The sequence below is a fragment of the Suillus bovinus genome, assembly GCF_016758785.1.
Source record: "Suillus bovinus strain UH-Sbo-P2 chromosome Unknown EDB93scaffold_22, whole genome shotgun sequence".
Taxonomy (NCBI): domain Eukaryota; kingdom Fungi; phylum Basidiomycota; class Agaricomycetes; order Boletales; family Suillaceae; genus Suillus; species Suillus bovinus.
This window is the reverse complement of record NW_024542078.1, coordinates 304326-318889: the sequence shown is the minus strand read 5'-3', so window position 1 is coordinate 318889 and position 14564 is coordinate 304326. Positions and strand designations below refer to the sequence as shown.

At 48.6% G+C, this 14564-nt stretch overlaps 5 protein-coding genes across 5 annotated transcripts; 4 read left to right on the top strand and 1 right to left on the bottom strand.

Annotated features, from left to right (window-relative positions):
• Nucleotides 1-18: 18 nt before the first annotated feature.
• Nucleotides 19-1889, top strand: EDB93DRAFT_1277869 (tRNA-specific 2-thiouridylase; the record flags this gene model as incomplete). The annotated part of the gene is made up of 7 exons (XM_041454421.1): nt 19-69; nt 121-258; nt 310-407; nt 457-857; nt 908-1091; nt 1143-1298; nt 1347-1889. The coding sequence occupies 7 exons, from the start codon at nt 19-21 to the stop codon at nt 1468-1470; spliced, it is 1152 nt and encodes a 383-aa protein (XP_041308475.1). The 3' UTR covers nt 1471-1889.
• Nucleotides 1890-3002: 1113 nt separating this feature from the next.
• Nucleotides 3003-5657, top strand: EDB93DRAFT_1141777 (histidine phosphatase superfamily). The gene is given in 13 exon segments (XM_041449319.1): nt 3003-3024; nt 3041-3122; nt 3134-3173; nt 3232-3245; nt 3389-3674; nt 3731-4133; nt 4184-4272; nt 4332-4350; nt 4410-4689; nt 4738-4813; nt 4934-5140; nt 5191-5264; nt 5318-5657. The coding sequence occupies 9 exon segments, from the start codon at nt 3503-3505 to the stop codon at nt 5606-5608; spliced, it is 1611 nt and encodes a 536-aa protein (XP_041308474.1). The 5' UTR covers nt 3003-3024; nt 3041-3122; nt 3134-3173; nt 3232-3245; nt 3389-3502; the 3' UTR covers nt 5609-5657.
• Nucleotides 5658-6984: 1327 nt separating this feature from the next.
• On the top strand, nt 6985-9372 carry EDB93DRAFT_1277809 (histidine phosphatase superfamily; the record flags this gene model as incomplete). Its single annotated transcript, XM_041454420.1, has 10 exons — nt 6985-7156; nt 7207-7609; nt 7666-7754; nt 7816-7834; nt 7892-8171; nt 8221-8296; nt 8350-8355; nt 8410-8625; nt 8676-8749; nt 8803-9372. 10 exons carry the CDS (start codon nt 6985-6987, stop codon nt 9091-9093), a joined length of 1626 nt encoding a protein of 541 aa, XP_041308473.1. The 3' UTR covers nt 9094-9372.
• Nucleotides 9373-10762: 1390 nt separating this feature from the next.
• EDB93DRAFT_1083976 (WD40-repeat-containing domain protein) lies at nt 10763-11770 on the top strand (the record flags this gene model as incomplete). Its single annotated transcript, XM_041445801.1, has 1 exon — nt 10763-11770. One exon carries the CDS (start codon nt 10763-10765, stop codon nt 11768-11770), a length of 1008 nt encoding a protein of 335 aa, XP_041308472.1.
• A 940-nt stretch (nt 11771-12710) lies between these two features.
• On the bottom strand, nt 12711-13670 carry EDB93DRAFT_331923 (uncharacterized protein). Its single transcript, XM_041456116.1, has one exon. It carries the CDS (start codon nt 13538-13540, stop codon nt 12989-12991), a length of 552 nt encoding a protein of 183 aa, XP_041308471.1. The 5' UTR covers nt 13541-13670; the 3' UTR covers nt 12711-12988.
• Between the last annotated feature and the right edge of the window lie 894 nt (nt 13671-14564).

The window sequence follows — 14564 nt, the reverse complement described above, 5'->3', positions numbered from 1 at the left end:
CACCCAGTTGTCGTTGCAATGTCCGGAGGAGTGGATTCCTCAGTCACCGCAAAATTGCTATCGGACAAAGTAGGCATCATATGCCGTATTGCTACAACTCACAGATTTTTGTACCTACAGGATTATGACCTATCAGCAGTCTTCATGCGCAATTGGGACACACGCGACGAGTCTGGTTCAGATCATGGATGTGAGTGGGAGAAGGACTGGGAAGATGTCAGACGCGTGTGCAGGGTGCTCGACATACCTTGCAAAATGGTACGTTTTATAAATTTACTTTTGCAAGCTTTTAAGCTTTCCTACTCAAAGGTGGATCTCTCTCGTGAGTACTGGACGCGGGTGTTCGAACCCTCCTTGAAGTCCTGGGAGAGCGGTATCACGCCCAATCCTGATGTATGGTGTAATAAGTGAGTTGTTTTATTATGTTCGTGTATTTTATTTTTGATGTCAGGTCAGAGAGGTCAAATTCGGCGTATTGCTGGACCGCCTTACCGAGGATCCTGGGCTTTCAAATACTCCATGGCTTGCAACTGGTACCCTATCCTTCTCCCTTCATGCTCAGTTCAGCTCATTGCCTGCTGTGCGTGCAGGCCATTACGCAAATAAAGATTGGAAATACCATAACGGCGTTCCGCGACCAAGACTTCTTCGTCCTTGCGACGTTACAAAGGACCAGACATATTATCTATCTTCTGTGCCCGAATATAGCCTTTCCCGTGCTCTTTTTCCTCTAGGATCCATAAAGAAGACAGAAGTGAGGGAGCTTGCCGCGAGGTGGAACTTACCAACGGCGGCCAGGCAGGAAAGCATGGGCATATGTTTTGTGGGGGAGAAACGCAAATTTCATGACTTCATATGTGAGCTCAGGTTTCGTGCGTGACATCATCCGCTGAACCTTCTAGTTCAGCCCAGTATATACCACCTAAACCTGGACCGATCATCGATCTGGAAACAGGACTCCAGGTGGGCGAACATGCAGGGCCATGGAATTTCACTATCGGCCAGGGTGCTAAAGTTCGGGGTCTCAAAGAGAAGACGTTTGTTGTGAAGAAAGACATCCTAAAGAATATAATATATGTCGTACCTGGAACGTCAGTATGATCATATCCCTTTAAGAATCGCATATGATCGTTGATTTTCAGGGATCATCCAGCGTTATATGCACGATCTCTGACCATTCGCAAATGGACGTGGATATGGGCTGATAGCCCACCGATAGAGCTCATGAACCCTGGCGGTCTCAAAGCGCGTATGAAATTCCGACATGTGATGTCTGACATAGGCTGCTCAGTGTACTCGTGAGTTCAGCTGTTGTTTCATCATTCACAAAAATTGAATTGTCTAAGTGATAATGATTGTATTCGCATCGATTTCAATGAGCCACAGAAGGCCGTTGCACCCGGACAAGTTGCAACGATTTACATTGAAGACTGGTGTTTAGGATGTGGTACAATCGGGGAAGTAGCATAGGGCCAATACTTCGGATATGTCATGAAACGACGAGTTCCACAGGTAATGATGTCCGTACCTGACGTTGGTGAAGAATTTCACCTTTGGTCTAGCTCAGGACATTGCAATAAGGCTTTTCGTGGATCACTGTCACCCGGATATCTGCATGAACCATCTGCGGCTGTTATTTCCAACGTTCTCCTCTCATACATGGTCAATCTGTCTTGTACTCGGGCACGGCAATGATGCCAGATAGTCATCATTTTACACTTTACTTGGCGTAACTTCCCTCCTGAAAGTATCGTCCCATTTTTTCTTAATTTAGTCTTTTGGGGTCGTAGACCCTATATGTTGGACATGTTTCGTCATATGCTTTCCCCGTATGAGCATCTCACTATTGTGTGATTTGGACACGTACACATCATCAGACTACTACTACTCCTTAACTTTATACAATCCGTTCACGTTTACTATCATAAATTCCAGTATGAGAACTACGTTTGCTATTGTCTTTTACTCTTCGTCTCTTGCAAACAGCGTTCTATTGAATCCGTGCACAGTACGACTCTCGGGAGCGTCAGTCCTTGTTTTGCGTAAGCACTAGCAGGGGAAAGTGTTCGCGATTTACGGTCTAATGAAAACGGTGTCTCTGCGATACCAGTATGAGGAATTACAATTTCAATGTCTGGTCATTGATATCGATAACGGGGTGACAGAAACTGCGCAGTCGGACCTTACTCGGTTCTTTCGGGTTTCTCCACAACCAGACTCGAGCGGTATCCTCGCCTTCTACCTTCAAGTTTATCTTCTCCTCGTCACATTTTTAATTAACTTATCTCTTTCTCGCATTTTTAGCATCATGACTTTCCGTACGCTCTATGCTGACCGGTGTGCCGCTGGTTGACATTTCGTCATCGTTTCAAATTCAACCCACCGTTTAAGCTAAACAACATAGCCCGACCGGCGGAATTCCATTTAGGTTACCGAAGCCAAGCTTACTGTCCTGGTTATACAGCGAAAACGAGAGATCCGTGATCTCTGAACTATTCTTTCTGCCTCATAGTCGGCATCTCAAAAGGGAACTCGAGCACCTCATTTTTCCCAACGGCGACAATAATGACGATAATCATCATACTCAAGCTGCCGCATCAAGAACAAGTACGGTGCTTCAAGTTTTCTGTCTGGCATCTCGCGCGGCCCATATAACCAACGGAGAAAATGTTTTAAGTTCTTCGAGATTTCTCTGAGCTGGCCAAACTGGGATTTTCGACATCAATACAGGTATGTTTTCAATTGGGTCATCAGCGTTATTTTAACATATTTAAGAACCAATACTACATGGAAAGGTTCGGGCAGCCAACTTGGGCTCTATCCAGCGAGTATTGGGACAAGGAAATTCTATGACAAGGTGTGGACTCGAACTGTCGTTCAACCGACAGCCGGTTAGGGTCTACGTAAGTAATTCACGAGTGGACGTAAGGTCGAGTCAACATTGATCAAGCAGCCCTTAAGGCACGGTACTAGGACCTGAACTTGAGCATGTATGTCTACCGAATAAATTATGCTGTAAAGCTCATAGATCAGATCTCAGACCCTTACCAAAGGTGTTAGCCAACCTGGGCAACAAAACTGAAGTTCGATCCCATGGGCTCGTTCACAGGTCTAAGTATCAGGCCTATGGTATACCCATGAAATAGCTCACGTGAAGATCCTGTCCCGGATCACCGAATTCCATAAAGTTTGCTTGTGTATCGAGGATTAGGCCGAGGATGTCGTATTTCTTCCCATGCCAAGGTTTAACTGGCACAGCATGGCCAATGCTTAGCCTATCCGCGTAAGTAATTTACGGGAGGACAGCAGTCGACGTTGACAACGACCTTTTAGAATTGATCAGGCCTGAGCGCTTGAGCACCGCAACTCAAGATTTCACCTTGACATTTTTCAATCATCTCTATATATATCTGGTGTTCTGTTCGGTACAGAAGTTTTATTACTTCACGGTGCATTTGCTATAAAGTATGAAACTCCACTGACCTTTCTGACATATCAAGCCATGCTTGCCATCGCTCTGCTGCTTGCTCTGCCATTCTGCACCGCAAAGTCGGCATTCAGTTACGCAGGATCGACCGTTGTTGATTCTTATCCTCCTCCCGGTGCCACCAACACTGCTGTTGACACTTACTTCCCGGATGCATCTCAAGTCGGTTATGCAGGTCCAACGGCTAGTCAGTGATATTGTCGATTGTATTTCCTATATTCTAATATAGGAGACAAAACTCAGCCGGTGCTGAACCTGCGGCCATCGTCACTGCTGTGCCGTTCTCCAAGGTCGAAGGCATGTATCCCTTGTCGATGCCCCATTCGGCAGACGGCGCAGACACCACTTTCGATGTGACGCGTCACTGGGGCAACTTTGCGCCCATGTATTCTGTGGATTCATTTGGTCTTCCTGATGCATCCCCCGTCATCCCAGAAGGGTGTGGCATCAATGCAGTACATCTCTTGATGCGCCACGGTGCTCGCTATCCGGCCTCCGACGAGCCCGGACCCTCTCATTTCGCTTCTGAAGTTCATGCTGCTGCATCGAAAAAGGGCTTCAGTGTTACCGGTGATTTGGAATTCTTGGCAACCTGGACATATAAATTGGGCGCAAATAACTTGACCCCTTTCGGCCGTGAATCGCTGTACGTTTACTCTCCTTTACGATACTTCTGCTGACGCTCCCCACCATCAGGTTTAGCAACGGGGTTGCCTTCCGATACAGATATGGCGAGTTGCTTAATGCTTTCACGGACCTCCCGGTATTCCGTACTACTTCACAAGGTTCGCCTGCATCACACGTTTGTTTCACAATATCCTCTGATGGTTTGGTTATGTCATAGATCGCATGTTGGATTCTGCGTGAGCAATTCATTTAGATTTCCGCGTGCGCTGTACCTGATAATGCTATCCGTCACCAGCCTGAACTTCGCTGCAGGCTTTTTTGAGATCAGAACTTACGAGACTGACTATCATCAAGAGATTATCATCGAGAAGGAAAATTTTAACAACACCCTTGCTCCTTATCAAGTGTGCCCCAACGCTGATTCGGATGATATCGGTAGCTTCGGTGACGCTCAGACCAGTAAATGGGCGGATATTTATCTCCAGAATGCTCGAAGGCGCTTGCAACCAATGGTTCAAGGACTTAACTTGACCATTTCACTATTAATTGAAATGCAGGAACTGTGCGCCTTTGAGGTAGTCTCATCCTTCATGCGATCTTTGTGGATTTCTGACATCCTGCAGACCGTGGCCCTCGGATATTCCAAATTTTGTGACCTGTTCACTGAAGAAGAATGGGAAGGATACGAGTATTACGTTGGTATGTTCCCTCAAATGATCTTTGCTGAGCTCGGCGGTGAACTTCATTCTTAGATCTCGGTGAGCACATGGAGTGGTAAACTCGCAACCTGAGTGACTAATGAGTTGATTGCGAACGAAGATTTCTGGTACAGCTGTGGACCAGGCAATCCAACAGCAGCAGCGCAGGGTCTTGGCTATGTTCAAGAACTAGTGTCGCGTCTGACTCACACTCCCATCAATGTCTGGAACAGCAGCACCAACAGCACTCTTGATTCGAGCAACATTACGTTCCCCCTCAATCAACCTATATACGTAGATTTCAGCCACGACGTAGTCCTTGCAAGCGGTATGTTGCCGCTTCCTTTCCAATACAAGATCACTGACGGAAGGGCTCAGTCGCCACTGCTCTGAACTTTACCAGTCTAGCTGCAAGTGGTCCTCTGCCAAGCGATCACATACCCCCTCACCGTGTACGCAGTCTCATAGACCACCGCTTGTCTGTATTACTGACCAGTCACACCAGTCTTACGTTTCTAGCCAGATTGCACCGTTTTCCGGCCAGCTTGTAGCTCAGGTGCTGAGTTGTCCCGCTTCAGAGGAACCAACCCATATCCGGTTCCTTCTGAACGATGGTGTAGTGCCACTGACGGGTATTCATGGCTGCACTGAAGATTCAAATGGTCTCTGCGCGCTACCGAGCTTCATCAGCGGGATGCATGAACGAATTGGGCAGATCGACTTTGCGCATGATTGCTTCGCCAATTATACCATGCCCGATCCCGACAACATCATCGATGGAAGATGTCCTAGTTAAAAGGATGGTGGAGTGTGTCGTATAATCCCACAAGTTGCCACCTTTTGGAGAGTTTTAATGATGTCAGAAACAGGTAAACGACGCGCATTTCGTACTCGGCGGGCAGGTTTCGTTGATACGTATGATGACTCAAACAATATATCAGAGCGTGTGCCTTGCACTACTAGCTACCTTTAATCACTCCTTTATCGTTTATACCAAACTGTCGTCATAAAAACAAATTGATCGGTGATCGATTTGAGTCCGAACATGCGATATAAATGCGTGACGTGAACCTTCTTAGAAGATCCTAAACCCGGACCGATCATCAATTTGGAAACAAGTGGGCAAACATTCGGATTCGCATCGATTTCAATGTCGTGCAACGGTTTACATTGAAGACCTAGTATTTAGAATATTAATCGTGGAAGTAGCTTAGGTCCGCGTTCTACTTCAGACAGTTCAACAGGTAATCAAGTCCGTACCTGGCTTTGGTAGATTTCATCTTCGGTCTAGCTCGGAACATTGTCGCGATAAAGTCACTCTGGCCCTATGTTTCGTTATATGCTTTTCCCCGTATGAATATGCTTGGTATCACTAAATTGTGTCTGTATGATCCGGACACGTACAGCATCACCCAATTTGACTCATCAGCGCATGACTACTCGGAAGATCGTTTGTCTTGGGATGTGCAGTCTCTGTAAAGTTACTCTGAAGGGCGTCTCGCAAGTGTCTCGTCAATGTAATAATCAGTATCGTTATGAAACGTTGTCGGCATCGATGCGACGGGAATTTGAGAAGTTCTGCCAATGCACCAGCCACAGTTGTGCCGGCACTCGGTCAAAACTCGCGCCAATGTAGTTTTGCCCGCCCCGGCGAACTCGGATAATAAATAAATTATGCTGTAAAGCTCACCCTTACCAAAGGCTTTGGCCGACCTGGACAACAGAGCTGAAGTCCGGTGCGACGGGCTCGTTCACAGGTTGGCCCATCAGACCTATGAAATAGCTCATGTGAAGATTCTGTCCCAGGTCATCAAGTTAGCTTGCTACTAGTATTGAGGATAATCTGCGAGAAGGTGTCTCCCATGCCAAGGTCGAGCGTTCAAACGGCACAGTGGTGGCCAGATTAGGAAAGGCTTAGGGTCCGCACAAGCAATTGACAGAAGGACAGCCGCTGTATTACAGGTAAAGTCGACTTTCACTGTTTCACAACAACTGCGTCTTGGAATTGATCAGGCCCAGGCTTGTTACATGTAAATAATTCAACTCGGACCTCTCGACATTTCAATCATATCCATATATATCGGGTGTTCTGTTCGGTATAGAAGTTTTATTACTTCACGTACATTTGCTATAAAGTATGAAACTCCACTGACCTCTCTGACATACCAAGCTATGCTTGCCATCGTTCTGCTGCTCGCTCTGCCATTCTGCACCGCAGAGTCGGCATCCAGCTACGCAGGATCGACCGTCGTCGATTCTTATCCTCCTCCCGGTGCCACCAACACTGCTGTCAACACTTACTTCCCGGATGCATCTCAAGTCGGTTATGCAGGTCCAACGGCTAGTCAGTGATAATGTTGATCGTATTTCTTGTGTTCTAATAAAAACATCTAGCCGGTGCTGAACCTGCAGCCATCGTCACTGCCGTGCCGTTCTCCAAGGTCGAAGGCGTATATCCCTTGTCGAGGCCCAATTCGGCAGACGGCGCAGACACCACTTTCAATGTGACGCGTCACTGGGGAAACTTGTCGCCCATGTACTCCGTGGATTCATTTGGTCTTCCTGATGCATCCCCCGTCATCCCAGAAGGGTGTGGCATCAATGCGGTACATCTCTTGATGCGCCACGGCGCCCGCTATCCAGGCGCCGGCGAGCCCGGATCTTCTCAATTTGCCTCTGCAATTCATGATGCTGCATCGCAAGAAGGCTTCAATGCCACTGGTGATTTGGAGTTTTTGGCAACCTGGACATATAACTTGGGCGAGGGTGAATTGACCCCTTTTGGCCGCCAATCAATGTACGTTCGCTCTCCTTTACGATACTTCCACTAGTACTGACGCTCCCCACCATCAGGTTTAGCAATGGGGTTGCCTTCCGCTACAGATATGGAGAGTTGCTTAATGCTTTCACGGACCTTCCGGTATTCCGTACTACTTCAGAAGGTTTGCCTGCATCGAACGTTCATTTCACAATACCCTCTGATGGTTTGCTTATGTCCTATAGATCGCATGGTGGATTCTATGTGAGCAATTCATTTATATTTCCGCGTGCGCTGAGCCTTATAATGCTATCCGTATAGCCTGAACTTTGCTGCAGGCTTTTTTGGGGTTAGAACTTACCAGACCGACTATCACCAGGAGATCATAATCGAGGCGAACGGCTTCAACAACACTCTCGCTCCTTTTGAGGTGTGCCCCAACGCTAATTCGCAGGATGTCGGGAATTTCGGTGACGGTCAGGCTAGTGAATGGGCGAATATTTATCTCCAAAATGCTCGAAGGCGCTTGCAACCAATGGTTCAAGGACTCAATTTGACCATCCCACTATTGATCGACATGCAGGCACTATGCGCATTTGAGGTAATCTCACCCTTCCCTTCATGCTCTATAGATTTCTGACATCCTGCAGACCGTGGCCCTCGGATATTCTAAATTTTGCGACCTTTTCACTGATGAAGAGTGGGAAGGATACGATTATTTCGTTGGTATGTTCCCTCAAATGATCTTTGCTGAGCTCGGTGGTGAACTCTATTTTCAGATCTCGGTGAGCACATCGAATAGTAAACTTGCAAGCCTGTATGACTAATGAGTTGATCAGTAAACGAAGATTTCTGGTACAGCAGTGGACCAGGCAATCCAACGGCAGCAGCGCAGGGTCTTGGCTATGTTCAGGAACTGGTGTCGCGTCTGACTCACACTCCCATCACTGTCTGGAACAGCAGCACCAACAGCACTCTCGACTCGAGCAATATTACATTCCCCCTTAATCAACCTATATACGTGGATTTTAGCCATGACGTAGTTCTTGCAAGCGGTATGTTGCCACTTCCTTTTCAATACAAGATCACTGATGGAAGGGCTCAGTCGCCACTGCTCTGAACTTTACCAGTCTAGCTGCGAGCGGTCCTCTGCCAACCGACCATATACCCCCTCATCGTGTATGCAGTCTCATAGACCACAGCTTATCTGTATTTCTGACCAGTCACACCAGTCTTACCGTTCTAGCCAGATTGCACCGTTTTCCGGCCAGCTTGTAACTCAGGTGCTGAGTTGCCCAGCTTCAGAGGAACCAACCCACATCCGGTTCCTTCTGAACGACGGTGTAGTGCCACTTACAGGCATTCACGGTTGCACGGAAGACTCAAACGGCCTCTGCGCGCTGCCGGGCTTCATCAGCGGGATGCATGAACGAATCGGGCAGATCGACTTTGCGCATGATTGCTTTACCAATTATACCATGCCCGATCCCGACAACATCATCGATGGAAGATACCCCAGTTAAAAGGATGATTGGAGCATTTGGTCGTATATACCCACAAGTTGCCACCTTTTGGAGAGTGTCAATGATGTCGGAAAAAGGTACACGACACGCATTTCGTACTCGACGGACAGGATTCGTTTTTGCGTATAATGTGCTGTGCGTTCGCGTTTATGTACTGCTGTGCAGAAGGTACCGATTGCAATGATATATCCTGACGACACGCGCATTGTAGACGAGAGTGAGTTTACCATGAATGTTTCTCTTTCCCTTGTCGGCCTTTGACGAGGCATTACTTGAGGGCATCTAGAAATCCACGACTTTACACGCCTCACGCATTACAGCGACTATGTACAGATGAGCCAGGTGATCTTAGCTGTACGTTGCGCCTTTTGGCATGTTGTCAGTCATTCAGTGCCAGTCCTACCAGCAGTGGTTTTGGACAGGACTTGGGTCATACGAAGTACTTCTTCCCCCGAGCCTCAAGGACAGTCGTGCATGCACCCAGAGCGCTCCACTATGTCGTCAACCAGCGCGTTCGAGCATGCACCGCCGTCAATGCCACTGACTCTGCTGGTATCGTGAAAAGCGCTGCGCGCACCCCCGGGCCCCTATTCGCTACAAGAGCATGGGTGCATGCCACGTCCGTGTTGCCAGCTTCTATCAGGTCCTCGAGATCGTACAGAGCTCGATGACGCCATCACATACGTCCTGGAGGAGCATGTCAGTTGAACAATGTCGATCCTTGATCCGAGGCGATAATTGCAAGCATGTTTGATGAACCTATGGGTCAGAGAAAGCGGCTTGAGAAGAGGAGAGGTTTAAAGTTCAACGTTCAATGATCAGGTCCTTCGATGTTTGAAAATCCGAACGTCCGGTCATACTATAGCCCGGTGGGTCTAAACTCCAATCAGTGTGGCATTGCCATTGCAAAGGCCTCGCAAAGAGCTCGTTACACACACTCTTCGATCTGCAGCTGGCGTTCTCTGTTCAGTTATGATCATAAGGGATGCTTGCACTGGACGCTCCAGTTATAATCCGCCGCCCGTCTGAAAATGCTCCAACGGTACAGTTCAAGCAGTTTGTATGCTTAATCTTACACGTATATAGGTCAGCCAGCATCTCTTGCTCCGTATCCGCATGGCGACCAAACATGTAATCGCGGGGTGAATTTGCTTGCAGTGGTCGGGAGAAGCTACGCAATGGAGTGAAGTTGCCACTTGCACGGCTGGCAGGAACAAAGATCTTGTTCTCCTTCAGCCTAACTCGGAGGTGCTATTTGCCACAGCCAAGCAGGATCAAACGATTGATTGTTACAACCATGTTATCACCTATTGCTACAAAAATGCGAATAAATACTTAGGTCAGTAAAATCAGACGTGGTCGGGAAGTACATCAAGAAAGACAGTAAAGGCGACTACAGCGCCTACTGAAGAAAACCTCTGAGAGAGGCGCTAAAGATGTTGCCAGATCACATGCGGCCCGGGGACACCACGTGTCTACAGCAAGCCCAATATGTGGGTTCAGTAATAGTCCGTATCTTACAGAAGATGCAACTAAACAACTACTCACCTGAGCGGATGTAAGTGATAACTGCTCCCTCAGTATTCCTGCTAACCGAGAACAAGATTCAATGGCGGTCACCACCCACAAAGCATCCCCAAAAGTGCCTTCCCAGCCTGCACGAAAGGAAATGCCTCATCTCGAACTGACGTTCAAGGGTCACGAAGAACGTGTACTTGACGTGGCTTTCATCGTCGGTACCCGTCTCCTCGTCACTGGCTCGGACGACAAGAGTCTTCGGTTGTGGGATCTGGATACGGGAAAACAAGTGGGAGAGCCCTTGTTGGGCCACGATGCCCCAGTCTGGAGAGTCGCAGCGTCCCCTGATGGACGTTGGATTGTGAGTGGAGGAGAGAATCGAAGCATCTTGGTCTGGGAAGTTGCGACAAACAAGAAAGAGTTTAAAAGAGTGCCTGTTTCGTTCAAGGGCCACGGGAATGGTGTTTCGAGCATTGTATTTGCAATGGACAGCCAGACATTTGCAAGTACATCATGGGACAAGACAGTATGCGTGTGGAAGAGGGAGACGGGAAAAATAGTGATCGGTCCACTCGATGTGGGCAGTTTTGCAAACTCGGTGTCATACTCCCCCGATGGGACAAAACTGGCAGCAGGCACCGATAAACACATCATCATATGGAATTCAGCAACTGGAAAAGAGTTGCTGAAAATAGAACAGCGGGCGTACAAAATCGCATTCACTCCAGATGGTCTCCGTCTCGTTAGTGGAGACTCCAATGACATCTGCACCGGAGACATCATCAAACAGTTCGACGCACACACCGAACCCATTTACTCACTAGCCATTGCTCCCAATGGCACCAAATTAGCCAGCACGTCATCTGACAACACGACACGCTTCTTTGACCTGACCACATTCGAACCCATCGGCGAGCCACTCGAACACCCTCACGAAGTCAATGATGTGGCATTTTCTGAGGACAGTCAACTCATCGCAACTGGCTGTGACGACAATCTCGTTCGCACATGGAAAGTTCCTCTAAGCGAATCAGAGAAGGAGCTTCAACAGGTGAGCAAATCCTCTCGTCTTGTCATACTTCACGCTGACCTGTCATATAGTCCACCGAGAAAATTCTCAAGGTATGCTTTCGCCTCCGTTGTTTTGTACAATCCCTGACTTCACCTCTGCAGAAAACCATCCCAAACCCACAGCCCCGCGCAAGATGCGCTCCAATACTGGCTAGGACATTCTTCGATGATGCAAGTCCATATGATACAGTACATTCGATGCGCGTCTCATCATCCTTTGACAGTTTGATCCACATTCTCCACCTGGACGCAACAATCGCGCTGCTACCACCACGCGCCGAGCTGAGGGATCCGGAATCAAGAACATGATGAATCGTCTCTTTTCTCGCTTCTCCGCTCCCCAGGGCCATGCTCCTCGCCCAAGCAGCATTCCCCTTGTGGACGTCTCCGCCACACGAGGCAAACATGTAAGTTTTCCTGACCTTTCGACATTCACATCGTAATGCTGATATTGTCTCGCAGCGCACCGCTAATGCCCACACTGCAAAAAGAGACAGGTTGCTGAAGTCACAACGTCCTCCTCGCAATATAACCTACACCTCACAAGCTGGAGCATCAAACAGCAACGCACCACCACCGGCGGGGACATCTCATGTAGTCGGTGGAACTGCCTCAGCAACCTTGCAAATCGAAAGTAGTACTGGACCTCCTGCCCCGCTAGACGTCGCACATGCTCCACACGCTAACTGCTTTGCGGTTCTCTCGAGGTTCTTCCCGTGTCTATCGCAATCCGCTTCACGTTCCCGCTAGGCGTCTCGTCCCTTCTGAATATTTTCGTTGGAGCAGATGTATTGAAAGATATGTATGCAATTTGATGATGTTCCCGGTAGACGACTACCATCATACGCAGCATTCTCTTTCAGTTCAACAGACATTAGTCATACCTGGATTGCTTCCGCTAACAGAGAAGATAATGATACGCAAGGCAACCTAGTGTATTAGCAAGGCATCTATAGACTGTCGCATACAAGGAACATAGTGCATTGCATATCCTGATTTCAGCATAAGCATAAAGTACTTAAAAGTCAAACACCGCTTAGGCGGCGAGCAGCACGCAGACAACTACGCAGACGTACGAATGTACCGTAGCATTTGCGCACGCGACGAGGAGACTGTCGTCGGCTCGCTCTGAAGAAAAGGGATAACCCGAAGATACCGACAGGCTGCCAAGATGCGACAAGAAGTGCAAGGGAGCCAGCCTAGCTGGTCGTGGCGTCACCAGCTACGAACCAGTCCCACATATACCAGCTCGCGCAGTCATCGAGTGCGCGCATAAGATTCGCGGCAGTAGAAGAACTCGCGCCATCTAGAATACTGTCACGCCCGATTGTGTCCCCGCATACTGGCTCTTTACATCGTCGAGGTCTGTCGTGCCGTCCTGACTCTTGTAATCATACCCGCTCATGCTGGCCATGTCAGATGCACCGGCAGCAGAGGAGAAGGAGCCACGCCTCTGTAAACGGTCCGACTGCGAGAACGCCATGGTAGAACCGCCGATGCTTGCGGTGCTCGGCGGTCCAGCATCCTGGGAGATAATAGAACTGGCGTAACTACCGTACGCGCTGCGCTTCCCGACACCCCCAGAGCCGCGGGGCATACCAGGACCAAATCCACCAGCCGCTGCGAACATGGGGAGCCCAGAAGAATAAGTGGCTTGCGAGCGTAGAGACTGCACGTCAGATGGAATATACCCAAGAGCATCATGGGTGCGGTAGAAACTAGTATCGAAGCGACTTGGTGTTCCAGATCTGCCTGCACCTCCAGTACTGGGGATATAATCCCGCGCGTTTGTCTCGTGACGACGGAACTGGTCCATAGACTTGACAAGGGAGCGACGAGGTTTGCTGAATTGGATCATGCTCGCCTGTAGGTTATTCAGCGGACCCTCGACAAGGGTGTTGTGTTCCTTGTAGTGCGTAAGAAGGTAGTGCCACAGCGGATGCTGTAAGATTCAGTCAGCGGACTGTAAGATCGGCCACCAAAGCGACTTGCCTTGCTAAGAACCTTTGGATTTCCAAGGATGACAACTCCATATTTAGCACGAGTCAAAGCCACATTCAAACGACGAGGATCGTTCAAGAAACCGATGCCCTGGTGTTCATTGCTTCTAACGCAGCTCAAAATGATGTAATCCTTCTCTCGTCCTTGGAAGGCGTCAACACTGGCCACCTCAATATCTTTATATAGCTCTTTCTTGAGGGACCCGTTGAACTGCATATAGTTGACGATGTAGGAACGTTGACCCTCGTAGGGTGTGACAACGCCAATTTGGTTAGGCACGACGCCCGACTTGAAGAACTTGGTCACGATCTTTTCAACGTTGGATGCTTCCGTCCTGGGATCAGTGATAAGCAACTACTAGTAGGATATGTGGACATAGGAAGTACCTATTGAGGAACGAAGTTCCACTGGAGGATATTTCCTCCTGACCAAGGTTCTGGTAGAAAAACATCGGGGTGTCCGGGGCGGGCCAAGGGAAATCGACATTCTTGCGGAGACGCTCGGGAGCAGTCACACCGTTCTGTAGCGTGCCTTCATAAAACATGTTCGAGGGGAATTCGGACAAACAAGGGTGCATGCGATACTGCACTTGCAGACGAATGGGTCTGTTACCGAGTACGACCAGACGTTCGAAGAGCGACTGTGTCAGACCAGCACGCGCCGCTTTCTTGTTCATAATAACCGGACCAAGTTGCTGATGATCACCGACGAGGACAACCTGCTTACACCCAAGCACAAGAGGGATCATACATTCTGGTTCAAGGTCAGTCATTTAGGGATTCATCAAAGAATATAAGATCCGCACCTGGCTCAGCAGCTTGCGTAGCTTCGTCAATCAACACCGTCCTGAACTTGAGTTTGTTGAGGCGAGGGTCACCAGC

Coding starts and splice junctions, on each gene's coding strand:
- EDB93DRAFT_331923 (XM_041456116.1), bottom strand. CDS start 13,540: ATGATCCAATTCAGCAAACCTCGTCGCTCCCTTGTCAAGTCTATGGAC.
- EDB93DRAFT_1141777 (XM_041449319.1), top strand. CDS start 3,503: ATGCTTGCCATCGCTCTGCTGCTTGCTCTGCCATTCTGCACCGCAAAG. Junction 3,675..3,730: donor TTATGCAGGTCCAACGGCTA/GTCAGTGATATT, acceptor GACAAAACTCAG/CCGGTGCTGAACCTGCGGCC. Junction 5,141..5,190: donor CGACGTAGTCCTTGCAAGCG/GTATGTTGCCGC, acceptor GGAAGGGCTCAG/TCGCCACTGCTCTGAACTTT.